Source organism: Lissotriton helveticus, chromosome 7, assembly GCF_964261635.1.
Source record: "Lissotriton helveticus chromosome 7, aLisHel1.1, whole genome shotgun sequence".
In the NCBI taxonomy this organism is placed as follows: domain Eukaryota; kingdom Metazoa; phylum Chordata; class Amphibia; order Caudata; family Salamandridae; genus Lissotriton; species Lissotriton helveticus.
The window spans coordinates 850460804-850480346 of NC_136068.1; the positions used below are offsets into that span (position 1 = coordinate 850460804).

General features: G+C 41.0%; 1 protein-coding gene across 1 annotated transcript in view; it reads right to left on the bottom strand.

The window, feature by feature from the left end:
- Positions 1-12297: 12297 nt before the first annotated feature.
- Positions 12298-19543, bottom strand: part of KCNIP1 (potassium voltage-gated channel interacting protein 1) — a 1548155-nt gene continuing 1540909 nt past the window's right edge. The window contains exons 8-9 of the mRNA XM_078653361.1: positions 19023-19085; positions 12298-14723 (exon numbers count right to left, since the gene is read on the bottom strand). Coding sequence (XP_078509487.1) covers positions 14676-14723; positions 19023-19085 — 111 coding nt within the window. The 3' untranslated portion in view covers positions 12298-14675. The remainder of the gene's footprint in view (positions 14724-19022; positions 19086-19543) is intronic.

Sequence of the window (19543 nt, forward strand, 5' to 3'; positions counted from 1 at the left end):
TCAAGGAAGGGGCGAGCACACCCCCCTGTCTTACCCCTCTGTTAATGGGGATGGGCGCCGTGAGTTCCCATGTTTACCAATACCGGATTTGGGCATAATTGCCAGTATGTAACCTTCTCAGGATATCTAAAAGATGGTAGGGTAGCCCAAGTTCACTCAAAACCCCCCACAGGGCCTCTGGGTACCAGATCAAATGAACTCTTGAGGTCCACAAAGACCAGATACAGGCTACCCCCTTCAGAATGTACTGATTTCCAATAGAGAAGATGGAGATTGAAAATCTGATCTATTGTTGAAGTTCTTTCTCTGAACCAGGCCTGCAACGGGGTCATGATCTTATGTTCCTCCAGCCAGGATTGCAAACAATTTAAAATAATCCTGGCAAATACTTTTTGTGAAACATAGATCAAACTGATCGGTCTATAATTTGTTGGTTATAGAGGTGATCCCCTTTTGTATATCAGAAGAATCTCCGCAGCAAGCCAGGTTACAGAAAGGGCCATTCCCTGTAGGATGGCGTTATAGAGCACCCATAAGTATGGACCCCAAATCTTGAGTTCTGCCCTCAAGAGATCCCCTGGTATGTTGTCCAGGCCTGCAGCTTTCCCGGGAACTATTCGGTTTAGGGCTTTTGTGACTTCTGCCAGAGTGATCTCGGGGATAGCTATTACAGTGATCAAGGGAGTCAGATTTACTGGGGACAGCTGCTGGCCTTCACAGCATATGAGGCATAAAGAGCCAAAAAAATGCTCTTTCCAACAAGCAACAGCTATATTTGGCTCAATAGCCGCCTTTCCTTTGTTGCTGCCTGTGAAAATAACACTCCAAAATGTTTTCATATCTTTGGCCTCCAGGGCCAGTTTCGAGCTCTCCCATTGTTCTGTTTCCCCAAACCATTTTTGCAGATGCAATGGTGGTTTTATAGAGGGACCTTGCTGATTTACTGTATTCTTACAGTTGGATTTTATAGCCTCTAGCAATGCTTTTTTTGCCTTCCGACAACTACCATTAAACCATGTCTGTTTAATGGTAGTCCCACGTCCCCTTGTACATGCTGTCCAAAACACCTCCCCAAGCTTTATGGTGGTGGACTCATTGACCTTTGCAACTTCTGCAAGCAATACCTCCTAACTTTGCAAGCTCTGACATGGCCTCAAGATTAGGTATATTGGCTTCAATATTTTGCTCCGAGCGGCAGGGAGCACGTTGTTTTAATGTCAGCAGTTACCCCTGAAGAAAGGCCCCAAGATGCCTGAAATGCATTGGGTGATAATAAAAACTGCTTTTAAATGGATTTTGGCTTCATTACGTGTTTTTGTCTAGAGGTTCGGATGGCCCAACATTAACATGGGAAAAACTGGAAAATTGCGTTTCCTGGTTTGAGGATGGAAAGAGTGATGAATGTTGAAAAGTTAAAGGATTACAAGCAAGAGTAAAATGATGAAATTGTGAAGAAGTTAACTAATGGCTGCAAATGCAATTGAAAAATGCTGTGCCACGAGTTGGGGCTAAAATGAGTTCCATTATGATGTTGTTCAAATAGGAGAGCCATTTTTTTGTCGTTTTTTCCAACCATGCCCACCCGACTTTCTTCCTGTCATTAGGGAGTGTCAGTCTGTGATCAATAGCAGAAGCAACTGCCAATTGGTCCCCTATCGTTGGCATTGTGATCACTTTCATGGTGCGGCCTAACAGTGAAGTCCTTAACCTGGCCCCACAACCTGGTTTCTACTAAGCAATAATCTAAGATAGAGGGCTGCCCAACTCTATTGTAAGTGAATCTCCCAGGAGAGTCCGAGCTGAAAAGGATGTGGAAGGCTCTCAGGGAATGCTTTAAGGTAAGTGCTTTTATTTTCAGAGCCAAAGGTGTACGAGCCCTGATTGGAGATATTGGTCTCAGGAATGGCCCACACCTCATCCTCCTCTGTAGCAGGTGAACCTATTAGATCTTTCATAGGTTCAAAGTGGCACTTTAGGTCCCCTCCCAGCACTACTAAAGCATTAATCGAACAGCCAGAAAACAGACCATCCAGGTGGTCTATGGTTGGTGATTCTTGTCCGGTCCTCTCCTGCCTCGAATAGATTTTTTATAATTATAATTAAGGCTATTTTAAACTCTGGGGTAAAGGTCAGTAAAAGGCACAGAATATCTGGGGAGCAAAGCACCACTGGTGTGATTGTGCAACCTAGATGACTTCCAACCCAAGTACAGAGTCCACCTGATGGTCTACCCTGTCCCCTAGATACAGAAGGTAAATAAAATGAAGCAAATCCCAAGCGAGTTGGTTCCTGTGTTGCCCAGGATTCCTGAAACATACAAATGTCAAAGGTATCCACAAACTCCCCCCATTCAGGACAGTCTCATTTGCTTTTGAGACCCGCCACATTCCATGATAGGATCTTAAGTTTGTTCGATACACTAGGATTGGCAGAGGAGCCTCCCTGAACCTCATTAGCTGGTAAGGCTTATGGCTCCAATAACGCTGTGGGGTGCTTACTCAGTGGATCTGTAGATACCTCCCTAGCTGAATTGCCTGGGGTTACTAGGGTGCCATGGGGACAAATAAGAGCATGGGAGTGTGTAGGGGAGGGAGAATATGTGTCCTGTGTAGTTGAGGTAGACATTGGACTGTAGGTTACTGAAATAACTTTTTAGGCGATTTAGGGTAGACAAGAGCCATGGCGGTCAGTTGCAGGGTTCAGAGTGGGGTCCTTGTCCGTGCGACTGAGTGCCTTGATCTTAGGATCCTGAGCTCTTTCCACTAAGGACTCACTCACACAACCACAAGTCAATCTACTTCTTCAAGAAGCCCATATCTATTTGCCAAGGGCAAATCGAAGGTGTATGGCCTCAGTTGTACAGTGCCCTGTCCTACCATTAGCTGGTTCTGGTGCCAATCATTTTGTTGGTGTCTAATATCAACCCTTATTTCATTAGTAGTATCTAGCCTATGAAAATATGTGAGCGGAAGGAGTCTGAAGGCAGAACCTGTAATCAGTGACGATTGACTCTGGTGCAAGTGGTGTTGTACAATGCGTGGATTCCTAACGTTAATTATGACACAGTCCCCACGAACATCTTTTGGCCTATTGCCCAACTAACCTGCCCTGCGTGTAATAACTATTTCGCTGGCGTTAGCATAAGCAAATTGACAATGTCTAGTGAGCCAGTGCAGGCATTTGTTTTTTTAGCTCAAATTGGGTTTCATTCTGGTCATCTTTTAAAGTGGGGACTCCAGCAAGAACAATTACATAAGGGATTTAGGCTGGGGGAAGATTGATTGATGGTAAGACTGTCCCTACCCCGCCTCTCAGTCTCATGGGCCCAACATTGTTGTTACTATTTTCGATGTGCCCTTGATTGGTAGTGCCCTAACCCTTGGGTAGTGGCCAATGGCTGGACTAGTGCTGGCCAAGACCGGGGTAATAGTGGGAGCCCCACAAGATGCATTAGACCTATCACCACAGGCACAGGTCTGCTCACTCTGGCTGGGGAGCGAGATGTGGGCAATTTTCCTGCTTAGCTGGAACATAGGTTAGAGAGTTTATCCAGACATGCATGTACGTGGGCAAGTTCATCTCTCACGATGTTTCTAAAGTGACCATGAAGGATTTCCATCAAGGGAGCCACCCAAGCTGGTAGAGTCATGTCCACTTGCTGGTTTGGCCCCTCAGATGCAACCAATTCAGACGCACTACCCATAAACTCTGGTGTTCCATTGTTAGACTTATTTCACCCTCCTCCTTGTTACTATTTTGGGAATTGTTCCAGTGCCCACATCTGATGACCGTATTTGTGGAAAGAAGTCGAGTGAGTGTTGTGGGCGAGGTCATATCGTGACCGGCTTGGTGTAAGTCTGGGGTCAATGACAGTCTGCATTCTGTAAGTTCAATCTCAGTGGCCACCACTCCTTTGAAGCATCCTGTCGATGGATGTCTGCGGAGAGGGAGGGGGTATAGGCAGCGGTGGTGCATGGCAAATTACATTTGAGGTGCACTTCCATATTTCTGGCGGATTGGTAGACATGAGGCAAGGACACCAACATTTTTTTTTAAAATGCCTGTCTGGACAATAATGTAACTCACAGGTTATATATACTGGGGTTACAGGGAAAGGAGTCGAGTAATATATATGAAAAAATAGCCAAACACAACTAAAAATGTTAATGATCAGGTTGCACTTATGAATAGTCCTGGCAACCAACAGCCACACTGAGGCAGGGGGTGGACCACCCCTGGGAGACTCCTGCTCTGTTCTAGACGAGATGGGCCAAAATAAAGAGACGTAGGAAGGTCCAGATCAGAAAACCAAGAGAAGGGGCCCAGCCCAGCCTCGATCGGACTCGGACGGACGCAGACGGGCCGGGCTTTGCCGAGCGCAGCCCGGGCACAGCCGCATGCGTCCCGCGCTGTGGCAACCACGCTCAGATTAAATCGCGCCTCTGGGCGCAGGAACAATGTCAGCGTTTCCTGGCGTGGTGTAGCCCGGTGGCAGGATTTCCCTCATCAGCAAGTGCGGCTTCCTGCGCTGCGGGAACCACGCTGGGATTAAATAGCGCCTCCGGGGACAGGAACAACGTCAGCCACTCCTGGCGCGGTGCAGCTAGGTGGCAGGAGTCCCCTCGTCAGCAAGTGAGGCTTTTGAAACATAAATAAAAGGCATTGTCATTTACAATGTTAATAGCTTACACTCTCGCAAATGCGAGGCCTACTGTATTCCAAATGTTTGCTTGTAAAAGTGCCCTAAGCCGCACTTTCACTTTAATGGTGGCCATGCCCTTCTTTTCAGAGGACCCGCGTCTAAAGAAAGGTGCACAGCTGCCATTAAAGTGAATGCGTGTTCTGGGGCACTTTTACAAAAAAAAAGCATTTGTTGAAGTTGTCAAACAAGTGTTTTTTTTTTTAAAGCGCCCCATGCAGTGCTTTGATTTTAATGGCGGCCATGCCCCTTTCTTTAGACGCGGCTCATGTAAAGAAAGGTGTGTGGCCACCATTAAAGTGAAAGCACGGTATGGGGCGCTTTTACATAACAAAAACATGTATTTGTCAAGTTGACAAACAAATTATTTTTTTGTAAAAGCGCCCAATGCTGCGCTTTTATTATAATTTGGGCCACGCCCCTTTCTTTAAGACGCGGCTCGTCTAAAGAATGGTGCAGCTACCATTAAAATAAAAGCGTGGTATGGGACGCTTTTTAAAATAAAAAATATTTTTTAAGCAGCATTGCACGTTCAGAAGTGCAGCGCTGCGCAGGGAGCATTTTTAAAAGATAAAGAGCTGCGTCCACGATTTGGTGCCGTGCTGTCATGAAAACAGGGTGGGTTAGGGGAGAGCCTGATATTTCTCTAAAAGCAACTGGATTAAAGACATTACTGAAAATAGTGCTCACAGACGGTGTGTAACAACACAAGTAAAAAGTCCAGTCCTCATGGGAGGTTACAAATGTAGACAAGGCTTTACTAAGGCGAGACTAACAAGCCTATTAACAAATCAGAATCAACCATTTAGAAAGGACAGTAGCAGAAGCCAATTGAAAAGATGGGCAGAGAGTGGGAGAAGCTTCAAGGCCATACCTGAATACAGCATGCCTCACAGAGCAGCGCATGCGCTGCCCAGGCTAGATTTAAAAATGGAATAATTTTGTGACAAATGACTTATTGAACGTAGAAAGTTTGACAAGAGATTAGAAGAAGAAAAAGTCTGAAGGTCAACACAGAAAAAGGCTCAACAACTCCACAAAAATGGCAGCAAATTCATACATATATTCCGCCACCCACCACTCACCGAGTTCTGTACACTTTTTGCGCGTTTCATCACCACAAGCGTACTTCTAGCATTAGTTCCTCTTAATTACGTAATTCTCTTATTCACTAACAGGACTCTCGGTCCTGCGGAGCCTTGGTTAACAATTTCTATGCGTCCAATCACTTCTCTGGTACAGTTTTAATCAGAAGCACGCTGGTTTGACATAGGGACTGCCCTCACCAGCACCCAAGTTGTTTTAAAACTGTTTTTCACCTGAGCTAACTTTGAATTGTGTCTTCTTTCCAATCTTTACTTCCCTCCTATGATTTTGGTCTAGGTATTACAAGCAAAATGTGCACCGGCATGCCATTGATAATGTCCTGATGATGAACCTATATCTTTTGTAGGAATCAAAACACTGTTGACTTGTTGTGCGCCATATACACTTCTTTATTTAATACTCATTTTGTGTAATGGTGTCTCCACTATAATTTGTTTGTCATATCAAAATACCGGGCGCCGCAGAAGGACGAATAGGTCCAAGGAGGAACCAGACCGAACTACTCGGTCTCTTTCTCTGCCAGGTGACCCATGAGGCTTTTTACCAAGAAATAACAGAAAAAGCTTGAGGGAATCCCCCTCTAACAGTTACAGCGCCTTAGCGAGCGCCACACATAGTCAAGAATTGACACAAACACTTAATTTAGTTTATTATAATTTAATCTGCACCTTATCACGTAACTCTTTGGTCCTGAGGAAAGCCAGCTTGTAATACAAAAGGCACTGGCTGAAACATGTAGACCACACTGGACACGGGAGGTCATCATACACTCCCCTTTGTCCTTTTGCCTTTTTAATCAGCTAACAGAGGCCCAGTTTATTAAATACTTGTTAACCCTCGGGTGCTGGGACCTCTTGTATAGCTTTTTAACTTTCACTTCTCACCCCTTCACTGCACACGCAGCAATATACCAGCTCCGCAGTCACCTGGCGTTGTAGCACACCCGGGGCACATTCGGTGCCACTGTGGTGGGCCCGATGATGAAGCATGCCACCGACTAGGTCGGTGGGTGAGGGCTTTATAAGGAAAATACTGCTTTTTTCCTTTCTATTGTCTGACGTACCTGAGTCACTTTAAATCCCTAAACTAAGCTAGTCCACATTGATCTTGACATATAACCCAGAGGATACGGGCTAGCGTACCTAGTCCTCTCGCTCTCTTTGATCTGTATAATATCAAAATGTGCCCCATTCAAACCATTTACTCTGCCTGAGCCTCTCTGTTTTCATGTTGTACGTCCTTCCCACTAAGTTGGATCAGGCTTGTGTCCCACTTTAATTGCTTCGTGCTTTAGTTTGCATATATTTAAGCAACTGCATATTAAAAAAAACCTGTACGGCTGGATGGCTGTAAAATATAGTACTGATTGGGTCTGTATATATTGTTTACTCGCATTAACCCTTGTCTAGGGACCACTGTCTTCAGAACACATATATTCCGCCAGCAGAGCAAACAAGACAAAAAAACAAAGAAAACGTGAATGGCCCGATAATGAGGAGGGAAAAAGTTGACGCTACCAGAGACGTTTTAAGGCATGGCCAAAGTGTGCGCTGCCCAGGGACCTCCTAATAGAGCCCACTCTGCTCAGCTGATAGTACTTTCCTGATGACCTTTAATGATTCTTAAACATATAGGGCCAGATGTAGGAAGCGTAATTACCGAATTTCGTCCGTTACCGACCGGAATTAGGCTTTTCATATGTAGGTGGCTTCATTTCAGATTCGGTAATTTACCGAATCGGTATTTTACCGAATCGGTATTTAAGAATTCGGTAAATTATCGATTCTTAAAAATACCGAATCGGTAAATTAGCGAATCTGAAATGTAGGGAGCACTCAAATGAGTGCTTTTCCCATTTTAGGATTCGTTATTTACCACCAGCTAGAAGTTGGTGGTAAATAATGAAAACCTTAGAAAAAGCATTTTTTTTTGCTTTTCCAACAGTGCCATGTTGCAGACCATGTTGCAGACATACATGCCCTTAGGGCATGTATGTCTGCAACATGTGAACCCATACACATTTGAGGGGTGCAACAGGGTGTCAAAGTGACACCCTGCCACCCTTCAATGTTTCCCCCATTTACCGAATCGGTATTTACCGATTCGGTAATTGACATTCATTCCTATGGGCCATCAGGCCCATAGGAATGAATGGCAATTACAGAATCAGTAAATACCAATTCGATAATTACCGAAACTTACAGATTCGGTAATTATTTAAGAAAAATTACCTACATCCCATTTGCCTGTTCTTAAATACCGAATCGGTATGATTCGGTATTTAAGAATCGGTAATCTGGGATTACCTACATCGCGCCCATAGTGTTTTAAATATCGTTTTCCTCTAATGTGTTTTTATTGCGGGTAATATGTGAGAGTTCATTAAAGACATTTTGCAGAAAATGTTGTGTTTGTGTTTTTCAACACCATGCATCATCAATAAAAAAGTTTCTTTTAGATCGAAACAGGACCTCACATATGAGAAATGGGGGAGGGTCACAGAGATTATTTGCAATAATATTAGTGAGCTGCTACTGTATTACTCTATTGAAAACACGTTACAATCCCTAAATATTGGATGGAAAAACATTTAGAATTTGGACCAGTGTGCCTATGCGCTGTCAGTGACTTGGTCAAAAAAGGCATTGAAGATCTGAATTCGGATCATAAATTCTAAGCTGTATCGAACATGGGCCCCCAACAAAATTTGCCCCAGGGCCCCCAAAATCCTTAAAATGTCCCAGGATGCTACAGACATATTATGGTTGAACTGGACAAGGACTTACTAGATATTGGTATTCCATGAGTCTAACAGTTGTTTGTTGTGTTTTGTGTATCGGTGGAGCACAAAAACAAAGTGAATGGAGATGTCATTCTGATACTATTTTGTGGACCAGCTGTCATTGGTGTTGCTTTAGATCGTTTAAGAAAGTTTTATACGTGTGCAGTCATTACAATGAACCATATCAAACGTTGGTGAAATATATTGCCTAATTTATACAATGTCCATAATGCGACTGTCCTCCGGCTTCCATTCCGGTAGTTGGTATATTGTCTTTTTAACAAGTATTAGGACAGACCAAGTGGCTATTTTTTGTTTTAACCAAGGGATAAAGAGAAACTGGCAAGGATTCAAATTTCGTAGCCACAAAAAGTAAAAAGAGCAACATAGAAGCATGATCCCATCCTATTTCCCACATTTGTTTATCAGGATTCACAGATGAATAAATGCCATTCGCCGGTTGAACAGGTTTCTATTTAGCAGGGGAAATTTGAGATTAAACTGGAATGAACCGTGCATAATGGAATCTTCCAGGGGAGGCAACATGAATATTCAGATCAACAGCAAAGAGTGAGACCCACCATGCACAGCGCTAGAGCCACATCTCTTCTTTCAGCCAACGCTGACACTTCTGCGCCTCCAGATCATCGGTTACTGTAAAAGGGAGAATGTTCTCTTTCAGCTGGTACTCAATGATTAATGATGAGACAAAGAATGCACACACTTCTGACGTTTTCTTATATTTTATTAAAAAGAAAAATCTTTAAAATGCCTGAACAAAATATTACACTTTATGCCGTTTGATAGTTGCACTCATGAAAGTGAATTGAAGCGTTCCTTGTCCTACAAATTGGCTTCATCGTGTTTTCTGAGTAATATTGTTTGTTCACTATTGCTTTTTTCCAGTGGTATTTACACAAGTTAAATATATATTGTCATTTTGTCATACAGTCTCTTTTTAGCAACACAGTAGTTTTGTCAACACAGTTTTCATTATACATTTAACAGAGACAATGCAGTTATTGGTAATTTCATTTATGATGCGACATTTGGGGGGACACCATCACTTTCAATGGAACAGTAAACAGCGTAGAAAGATAGAGGACTGACATGGAGAATAAAAAAATTGGTACATACATACAGAACAACTGCAAATCTTATGAATACTCATTACGAGTGCCTCATTAATCCTGATGGCGCCAGTGATGAGACTTACCGACCAGTTCTTCAACATGAAACCAATGGCTTCTAGTGGTCAAATTATAATCAACGACTATGCCTAGGCATTATGGGCACCCATTTTTTTTAAAAAAAGGAGCAACTTTTGACTTTTATTAACTGTTGTTCTCATAAGGTCTCAACTGACTGTATGATAAGCTCCACCACCAAGTTGGCTGATTTTGTAATCGCATTGCCCACTTGTCCTTTCCTCCTTACAAGAGTATTGAAATCAAACCCAACTGATTTAGAGCCACAGAATAACTTACATGGTTAGTGCTACTATTATAAAAACATACTTTTAAAATTTCAAATCACTATAATATGTCCCAAAAACTATTTAATTGAGAACATTGTAACTCCTTTGGAAGGTTATTGGTTGAGATGTTGATTTATTACATATAATTCTTTCTTTCAGATCAATTTTCAGTTTGGCATTATTCTGTAAAGCCAATGGAGAAACTAATTGCAATGGGCGTTCAAACAGTAACATCAAACTGAAGATCTCACATCAGTTATCTTTTTCAGTCTGGTGGAATTTTGCATAACTGATTGTAGGTCTATATAGAATCTCGTTTTAGAGTACTATGCTCCCCTGCCTCTGAGATTTATATCGTATAACTTATTTCATACCCAGCACAAATAGGGCTCTCTCCTACTGATAACGAATTCAATAGAAATATTTCAACACAAAAAAAAATCGCACAAGTAGTAGGGGAGAACAAAATCCCTATGAAGGGGCTTAAGTTGTGCTGAAACATACAAACTGACATATATGCAGTCTAATACAGGCAACGCCCTTGCTGTTTCCTGTTCTAGAAACCAGATTGCACCTTTTTGTCAAGTTAAAATGCTACGCTTGACTTTTCTCTATGTTTAGTTGTATCCAGATAGGACTGCATAAGTTCTCACAGTGAAGTCTGTTTAAAACACGAATGGACCCGCTTCATCAGAGGTCTGAACACACGTTTAGCACTAATGCAGTGGTGTGTATTATCCTTGGTGTTTCCTAGTTCGTAATCTTTTTAGGTTACTATTTATCATGCCTATTTCTTACATCTCCTCATGATGATACTCTCCAGAGCAGAAATGGACCAGGTACAATTAGTGCACAAAAGGTTTTATGAAATGCACACGTTTGGTGGCATACTGTGCAATTCTTGGGTGAACTGATGTGAAAAATTGGTGTTGTAACATTTTAATTAATCGCAATATATTTTTTGCTTAAGAGAAAACGTTAGTGGGAGATCACAATGCATAAGAAATCACAAGAGGGCATAGAGTAATTGTACTAGAGACTAGTCTAAATAGTATGATCAGGTAATCAGCAGTTATAAACGCAATACATTATATTTAGCCCTGTAGATATCCTAAAATGTGAATGCATTTGGATGGCTACAGAAAGGATAATTGGCTGGGTTTGAAAAGAAAGCTCTCCTAAAAAGATAACGTTCCGCCTATATATATGGGAAGTGGTCAGTAATGCAGAACAGCCAACCAACCAGACACAATTATCTCTTGGACCCTCGCATATCAACTTTAAGGTGGTTATGGAGTATTGTGGGCAGACATGGGAGGGAGTATTATGTAAATACAGAATTTCACTCGCAATTGGAATGGCTGCTCTGTACCTTCCTCGCAGTAATTGTGCTTTGTGTATTTTATGGGCAGCAGTACAAGTTCTTGGTAAGTACCACCCACATTCTACCATGTCAGTTCTCATGAGATTTGTAAGGAGATGAAATGGTGATAACGCACAGTTAATTTAGCAACTAGACTTTAGTGCAATAATGAAACCAAACAATTAAACTCAGGTAACAACACATTGCCATCAGGACCGTCGATTCCTCTTCTCCTGAATCAGACATGATGTACTGCTCTTTCACATATGAACTCCAAGGCAGGACATATCCACTCAAATGGACAACAGCATTGGAAAAGGATTAGAGAATGGGTGAGTGTCTTCGGAAGACACATGTAATATCAGCCATGAAAATGTCCATCCCATGGTGACATGTACAAAGTGCAGTCATATTTAACAGTGTTCCCTGTTTGTGGTTGATACGAAGATTGTATATTTTGCCTGTAAACCTCCGCAGAGCTACAAGCCCTCCTGATGGCCAATTGCATTACATCATGTTATAAATAGACTCTCACATCCTATGGCTGGATATGTGACTTAGAGGCTAAACTGTTTTCTGTAGAAACACAAAACCTAAATTATATATACATTCAAAGCTTAAGTAAATTGTACGATCCTGGCCAAACTCTAAATGTCAAAACAACTTAGTTCCAATAGTTAAACATGAGATTGATTTTTAAAAAAGGCCATTAGCCAGCTCTCAGAGCTAGGTCATAATAAAAACTTTACTAGTTGAGCTGAGGTTCATCAAGAGCAATTAGAATACCAGTGAGGTGCATGATTCTGTTCCATAAACCTTAGCAGTCTACAGTTAGCCTAAAACATGGGCATCCTACATTGGGCCGTGGCGGGTGGACACGTTCTAAGCCAGAAAAATTACGTTTGCTATTAAAGTTCCAATGTAATTAACAAACTGTGATGCAGGCTTGTTACTAATACATACAGCTGTTATGAACCTTGAACTAACCCTGGGCGTAGGACTACGCTACGCTCGCGTAGTTTGCTCAACTACGCGAATTGCACGTAGCACAGTGCAAAAACGCGTAGTGGGCATTTTTTGATTGCTTGCGGTCCTCAACGTCAAGTTGGCGACCGCGAGCGAGCAAAATGACATCCCGGCGTGACTTTTTCCTCGTTCGCGATCAGCAAAATCAAGTTGCCGATCACGAGTGTGGAAAATAAACCTCCCGGCGAGATTCTCAATTCGGAGAGATCAGGTTTCTCATTGCGAGTGGTCGCATATGCTCGCGTACGCTCGCGATGAGAAACTACCAGTCCACGTTGAGAAAACTGCCGCTTGAGTACAAATCTACTCGAGCAGCAGAAAACGACTGCTTGCACTGTGCAAGATGCTGTTTGCAATGATTGCACAGTGCGGACAAGCATCCGGCACTGTACAATCAGTGCGAACAGCATTTTCATACCACACTACGCAGTTCGCGTAGTTTGCGTAGTGCGAAGTGCACTTCACGTAGCTACGCATAGCGCGACTACGCAAACTATGCCCAGGGTTAACTGTAAGTTGAAGACTACCTAACTAGATTCCACCTCTTGGCCCCTTCTTCCACCACCCTGCACTTCCTGTCTTTTTATCTCACTCTTGCTGGTTCTTGCTATCTCCCTTTGTTTTTTTCTGTCAAAGCTTTCTCTTCCTCTGGTTCTTCCCTGTATTGGCTCTCTTTTTCTCCATTTGGTTCAAAGTCGGATTATAAATAAGTGAGTTGCTGGTGCTTACCACTGACACAAATTACACAGTAAATCAGTAGTGCACACCTGTGTAAAGATGAACAGTTAACCAGTGATAACCTTGCTACAGCCAGTTACTTCAGGGCTTAACCTGCAAACTTGTACGTGTATAGTGGTAATGCTTCTTAATTAAGGTGTTACCACTTCTACACTGCCACAGTATTTACCAGCAGTATCAAATGAGGTTTACATTCTGGAGAAATAAAAGATCAGGCTCTCGTTGTTATGGGTGGTACGATACTACTATACCTAAGCAAAAGGATTTAAGAAGTCAATAATCTTATTATCCAATTTCTGCATATGCAGCTAAGAACATGTGTGATATAGCATGTTTGCTGCAACATGAGGGTTTCTAGGTGCTGCCCTGACAAATCCAAAGTTAAGCTTGGAACCAGGACTACAATTGGAACTACAACGTGATAGCCACAAAAACAATTGCCTCTAACCGGATAGCAACTGGCTTTGAGCTGTTTTTATAAAAGTATAAAAGCTGACTCTGCGCATAATCATATGGGAAGCTTTTGAGAGTGCGTTGACAAGGTGCGATTCTGCAGGATGCCTCAGAATACACAATTGGTATTACCATAAATATGTACAGTAGTTCCTTGTTAGTTCTGGGAGTAATAAAAAGAAATCCCTTGAGTAATGATGTGATACCCAATGGATGGCACGTACCACAGCTGGAATGCAAATACCATGTGGTGAGGCAGCAGCAATGCATATGGCTCTTTGTACAGAAAACAGAATAGTTACATTAGCACAATCCATTCCATTCAGGTGTACACAATGGACACAATAATACATTACAAATAAGAACATGTGCTACTGTCTATACAGAAACGCCATGTTTTGCTCTTACACAAAGAAAAGTACATACAAATCCTACACACACAAGGACACATTGTTCTATGAAGTGGAACCAACACTTAAAGTTTCATAAAATTGGTGTTGAGTATAAACACCTATCACAGCTTTTTTTTCTGATCAACACTGAAATTCAGTCAATACAAGAACATTGTGTCACTTACAATCTGTAAAATTATGACGGCAAGCATTCAGCTCTTGCTCACAGTAGATACGTCAGCAAGCTAATGGCATATTAACATTGTGCTATGTAATCAAGCTTGCTCTGTTCAAAAGCAGGAGGCCTCGCGGCCAAAGAGCAAGATGACAGTCAAGTACCGCATTACTTCTGAAAGCAACAGTCCTTGTTTTTAATCTTATTCAAATATTGCATGCTTCCATAATTACACCATCTTCAATAGTTGTTTCTTTGGGTGGGGGAAAGGATGGAGGGTTTGGATTGTTTTGCATTCCGAGAAACAAGAGTTTGGCGACACAAGTCATACAAAATCCAGGATGAATACTTCATAGTTGCAAAAAGATTTTGACGAAAATGTTGGATAAAACCTTTGCTGAACTGCGCCATTTTTTCCAATGATGTTTAATGTCTTTGATCACTGACAGTTCTGTATAAACAGTTACATAACATTCTCGAAGAGCTGTAATGATCTCATAATGTTGTCGTCCTGAAAGTAAACAAATAACATTATACATCTTTGATTGATTAAAAATATAGTGCACGTTTATTAACACAGCATACTTAGTTCCTTGGCAGTGTACTTAATAAAATGCAGTTAAGCGTGAAGACATGTCTCAAAACTGCAACAAATAGAAATCAAAATAAATTTCCTGTTTTTTCAGTAGATGCATGTGAATTTCTGGAGTCGAGAAGACAACCATCTGATCATTTAAAGTGATATACAAAAGAAACTTGTGACAATTATTAGGTAGACATCTATAGTTGCCATTGATGGAGGCATGAAACAGTTCCAGCTACCACGGAGGAGTGGAGTGGCGCAACTAGGCAATGGCACTTCATCCCTACATGGAGGCCTCGAGGCATAGTCCCAAGTCAGCTAGCTCCTGCCCTCCCACAAGTTTCACCTACTTAGAGTGCTGTGGTAATGATTACATTAGACTATCATTCAAAATGGCTCATTTGTCTCCTAAACAAAGGCAGAAAAAGGGGACAGTGCTTTTTGACTGAAGTGTCTCACTTTCAGATATTGCCTTATACTATACTCTCTAAAAGAGTTGCCCAATAGCTATGACTTTGTAAAAGCCTTAAGTGAGACACTGAAATAAGTTTAAGCTTCTGGTTATCATCCCTGATCTATTGGGCAAAGAGAGTGAACCAGTCAAAGTTTGGAACAATGTTTAAAATGCTACTGTAATGCAACTCATAGTTACCACTTGAAGATTTTCTTACAATAATGTAATTGATAATGCAACAATGTTTCACCTTTCTTTTGAATGCAAAAATGTAATCCAACAGTTTTTCTGTCTTCTTATTTTTGATCCTTTTGTTTCAGCAGTGACTGATTACTAAAGTCAATTATAGAAGCATAAATAAACTGTTTCAGAAAGTTTCTATCATTCTAAAACCAAAATTCTGGAATATACCAATTAAGCAAGATGAAAATCTGTCTCCTTTTTGCTTGGAGAGAAGATTTGGCTTTCTTGTGAGAAAATTGGTTGTTGGTTGACTAGAGCGTGAACGCTGGTCAAACAACAGCCACAGTCCCTTGCAGGGTGAAGCTACCCAGGGAACAGTGAGCAGCCACTAACTGTTGCGCTACTTGGCAACAGTCAGTGGCTGCACGTTGTTTGGGACTGTAGACTCACACACTGAGGAAGCCGTGTGTACTATTCAACTTTCCGATTGTATGGCAGCCATTGAAATCACTGCCCTTGGACCGGCCCTTTGTGATCCCATTCATAGACCTTGAGTTCCCTATTGACATCTTATTGAAATTTCATGAATGTATGCCCTTGGTCAGGTTGCTACTTTTCTCTCCACAGAAAAACCACACCTAAATTACTGCCAGTGGTCGAAACGTCGATTTATTGGTCTTAATCCTATTTGCGTATGATGCTGGCCACTGAGAATTCCTAATGTTTTGAGGGATCGGATTCTATTTGTATATTAATGTCTGAATGGGTAAGGCAACTATATGTTTTGTAAGCTGGATTTGGTTGCTCTGAATTTTGTTTATGCACCTATTTTTCACAGCACTGCTCTGTAACTTGTAGCATCTATTCGCTTATTGTAATTGTCGCAATAATATATATAGTATATATGTATATTTGTTTCTACATGGACAAATCAATTAACTATTGATTAAATCACTACCTTTACGATTATGTAGTACATTAATTGTGTTAGCAAGGCCAATGAGTCCGTTTGCGGTACTCCTAAGTGATTCCTAATAGAACTTTGTTTTGTACATATGCACTTGCTAAAAAGTGCCATTTTCAAAACTGTAGTGTAAAATCTGACTCTACCATTAAAGAGGAATTTTCATTACAATTTCATAGATACCAAACATGAAGGGCTTATCTATCGTCAATCAAAAGGTAGCCCTTATTAAATGTTTTAAGGCAACCTAATGTTCTCCTATCGGACAGATAGGCCTCACGGTACTGAAAAACGAGTTTTTCACTATGAGGACATGTAAAATTTAAAAGTACATGTCCAACCATTTAATTACAAATCACATTGCCCTATGGGCTACCTAGAGCTTAACTTACGGGTGACCTATATGTAATGAAAGGGGAGTTTAAGGTTTGGTAAGGAGGCTATATTGCCAAGTCGAATTGGCATTTTAAAACTGCATTTAGGCTGCAATGGCAAGCCTGGGACATGTTTTAAAGGGCTACTTGAGTGGGTGGCACACTATGTGCTGCAGGCCCATAAGTAACATTTAATTTATAGGCCCTGGGTATATGGTATATCACTCTACAAGGGACTTATAAGTAAATCGAATATACCAACTAGGTGTAACCAATTTAACAATGTTCAGAGAGCACAGACAGTTCAGCACTAATTAGCAGTGGTAAAGTGCACAGAATCCTAAGGCCAACACAAACGAATTCAGCAACTGTTTTGTGGTCCATTTGTGGCTTTCCGGTTGTTGTTGCTTCATACCTTGAAGATTCATTTTGTTCTTCATTCACCTCAACTGAAATCATATGTGCCCGATTATTATAAACTTCCATCTGAAACCCGCCAGGACAACCTGAATATGAGGTTAAAGGGAAAGGAGAATCTTGGAAGTTTCAAGTTGGTTTCAATTTTTAAGCCATTGGAAGGATTATTCTCATAGTGAGCGCTCATAAATGTTCGTCGTTTCCTTCTAAAGCACCTAAGAAATGCAGAGCTTCAGGAGGGGGCTTATGTTACTATTGTACGGAGATCTGTGCAGGAGGCAGAACCAAGAACGTATCAGTGACTGCTTAGGTTGAGAAGGAAAAGAAGTGTACCATGTACTCTTCAACAGTACATTGTCAGATGTCATGCTCAGATTGCTGCTGAGCATCCTCACTGCCTTTGCTGTTCTATCACTTCTGTAATTACCAGAGGGGTTTTCCATGACTTCTGTGAATTGGAATTGATAATTTTGAGTGGCGGGCGGAGACTAAATCTGGGCTTTTTTTTTTTATAGTCAAGCAAACAAATGAGGTCCTGAAAGGGTTGGATACAAGTCTCAGAAATAGCTATTTCCAAAATGGTCATCTGGCTATTAGATGATTTTAGAGTTTCCCACTTCAAGATAATGCAGAGTTTTTCTGTGTGATGTCAATTCCTATTCAAATAATTTATAAAGTAGGCTTTATGAGAGGAAGATGCTTCACAATGTATTTTGTTCCCTGATTTTTCATAATGCTATATGCCTCTTACTACTATTTGTGTCTATGATTTTTGCCTCTAACACGTTGGATTGTTTCCCCTCCGGACTCTACTGCAGGTATAATCTTTCATTCTTCATGTTATCAGGAGGAGTTTGGTGTTTTGCTGATTTCTTGAGTGCTATCATCAAACAAGAATTAGAAGATTGACAAAGTGCCAAAGGACTCTACTCCTTGAATTGCCCGGCTCTTTTATGCTTCATTTTGTTAGGAGTAGTTAGTTGGTAAAGATTGCACGATAATCAAATGACAATCATTTGTGCACACGCCCTCACTTGTGATATGCGTCATGGCTGTGCTGTAGCTAGAAAGTTGCCCTTTACAATCAGTGGCTTTGCAAAGTCAGGTGAGGTAACCCCCGGCTTGACAAAATAACAAAAATATGTGTTTAAAACACATTTTTGCCATTTTGTAAAGCCGGGGGTGACAAGTGTCATCACTGAGGGGGGTGACAAAATGGCAAAAATATGTGTTTAAAACACTTATTCTTGCCATTTTGTCACCACTGTCAGTGATGACATCCGGGGCGGCTCGCACCCACCGCACCCCCTTCCTACGCCCCTGTTTACAATGAGACCAAAAAGTATTTGATAACTAAATGCCCATTGTAAATCTACATCTGACATCAAGGCATGAGTTATGGACAGACAGGGTCCTGCGTAAAGGTGAACTTCCTAAAGCCACTTATTTTTATTTAGCAAGTGTTATTTCTCTTAAAACTCTAGAATAGACTTTGGATTGCTCCTTACTTTAGCATTCAACTTAGATGGATAAGCCCCAGTTCAAATTGTTGTCTAACGTTTTGGTGTGTCTCCTTGATAAAAGAACTTTTGCCTTTTATCATTTTTACTTTGCATTAATGATTATTTCTGGGTTTAAGTTATACAAGACATACACTGTAGGTCAAATTTGCAAGTGCAACATAAACGTCTAGTATTATGCAGCGCCATGAATTCAAACAAGTGTGTTTATTCATGATGGGTACTAGTCTTTATGTATGTTAAAGGGATACTATGGATGCAACAAAAAGAGTAGTATCTAAATTTGTAAAAATAGTATTTCATAATTGTTCTTACCTCTTGGCATGATTCTATAAACTCATCAATGGTTACAACACCATCCTTGTTTTTGTCCATTTTCTGTAAAACAAAATAAAAGCAATCTTCGCGTTATTCATACTTTTTGTTCTGAAAATCCAGTAGAAAAATGTACAATTGAAGTGCGTGTGAATCTCTGATTACAATGTCCAATCCGAACAAAAACAGTATTGCCATGCTTATCATAATTGTAGAATGACATCTGGAAGTCGATTTCCGTCTTTTTTAGTGCACGTTCGTCTATGACCATGTGTCAACACAAAACATTGAGACAAAAAAAATCCAATTACTTTAAATTAAATGAATTATTATTAATTACTGTAAAATCATAATATGCCTTTGCTAACATGTTTAAACCTGGAAATGTAGAGGGAAATTTAGGCACAGTATAGAAAGGTTTATGAGAATACAGTGATGTTCTGCAATATGCAAGAAGCATCCAGGTCAAAGAGACTCTACGCCAAAATTAAATATTATTTATCCTACTGATTCATTTCATT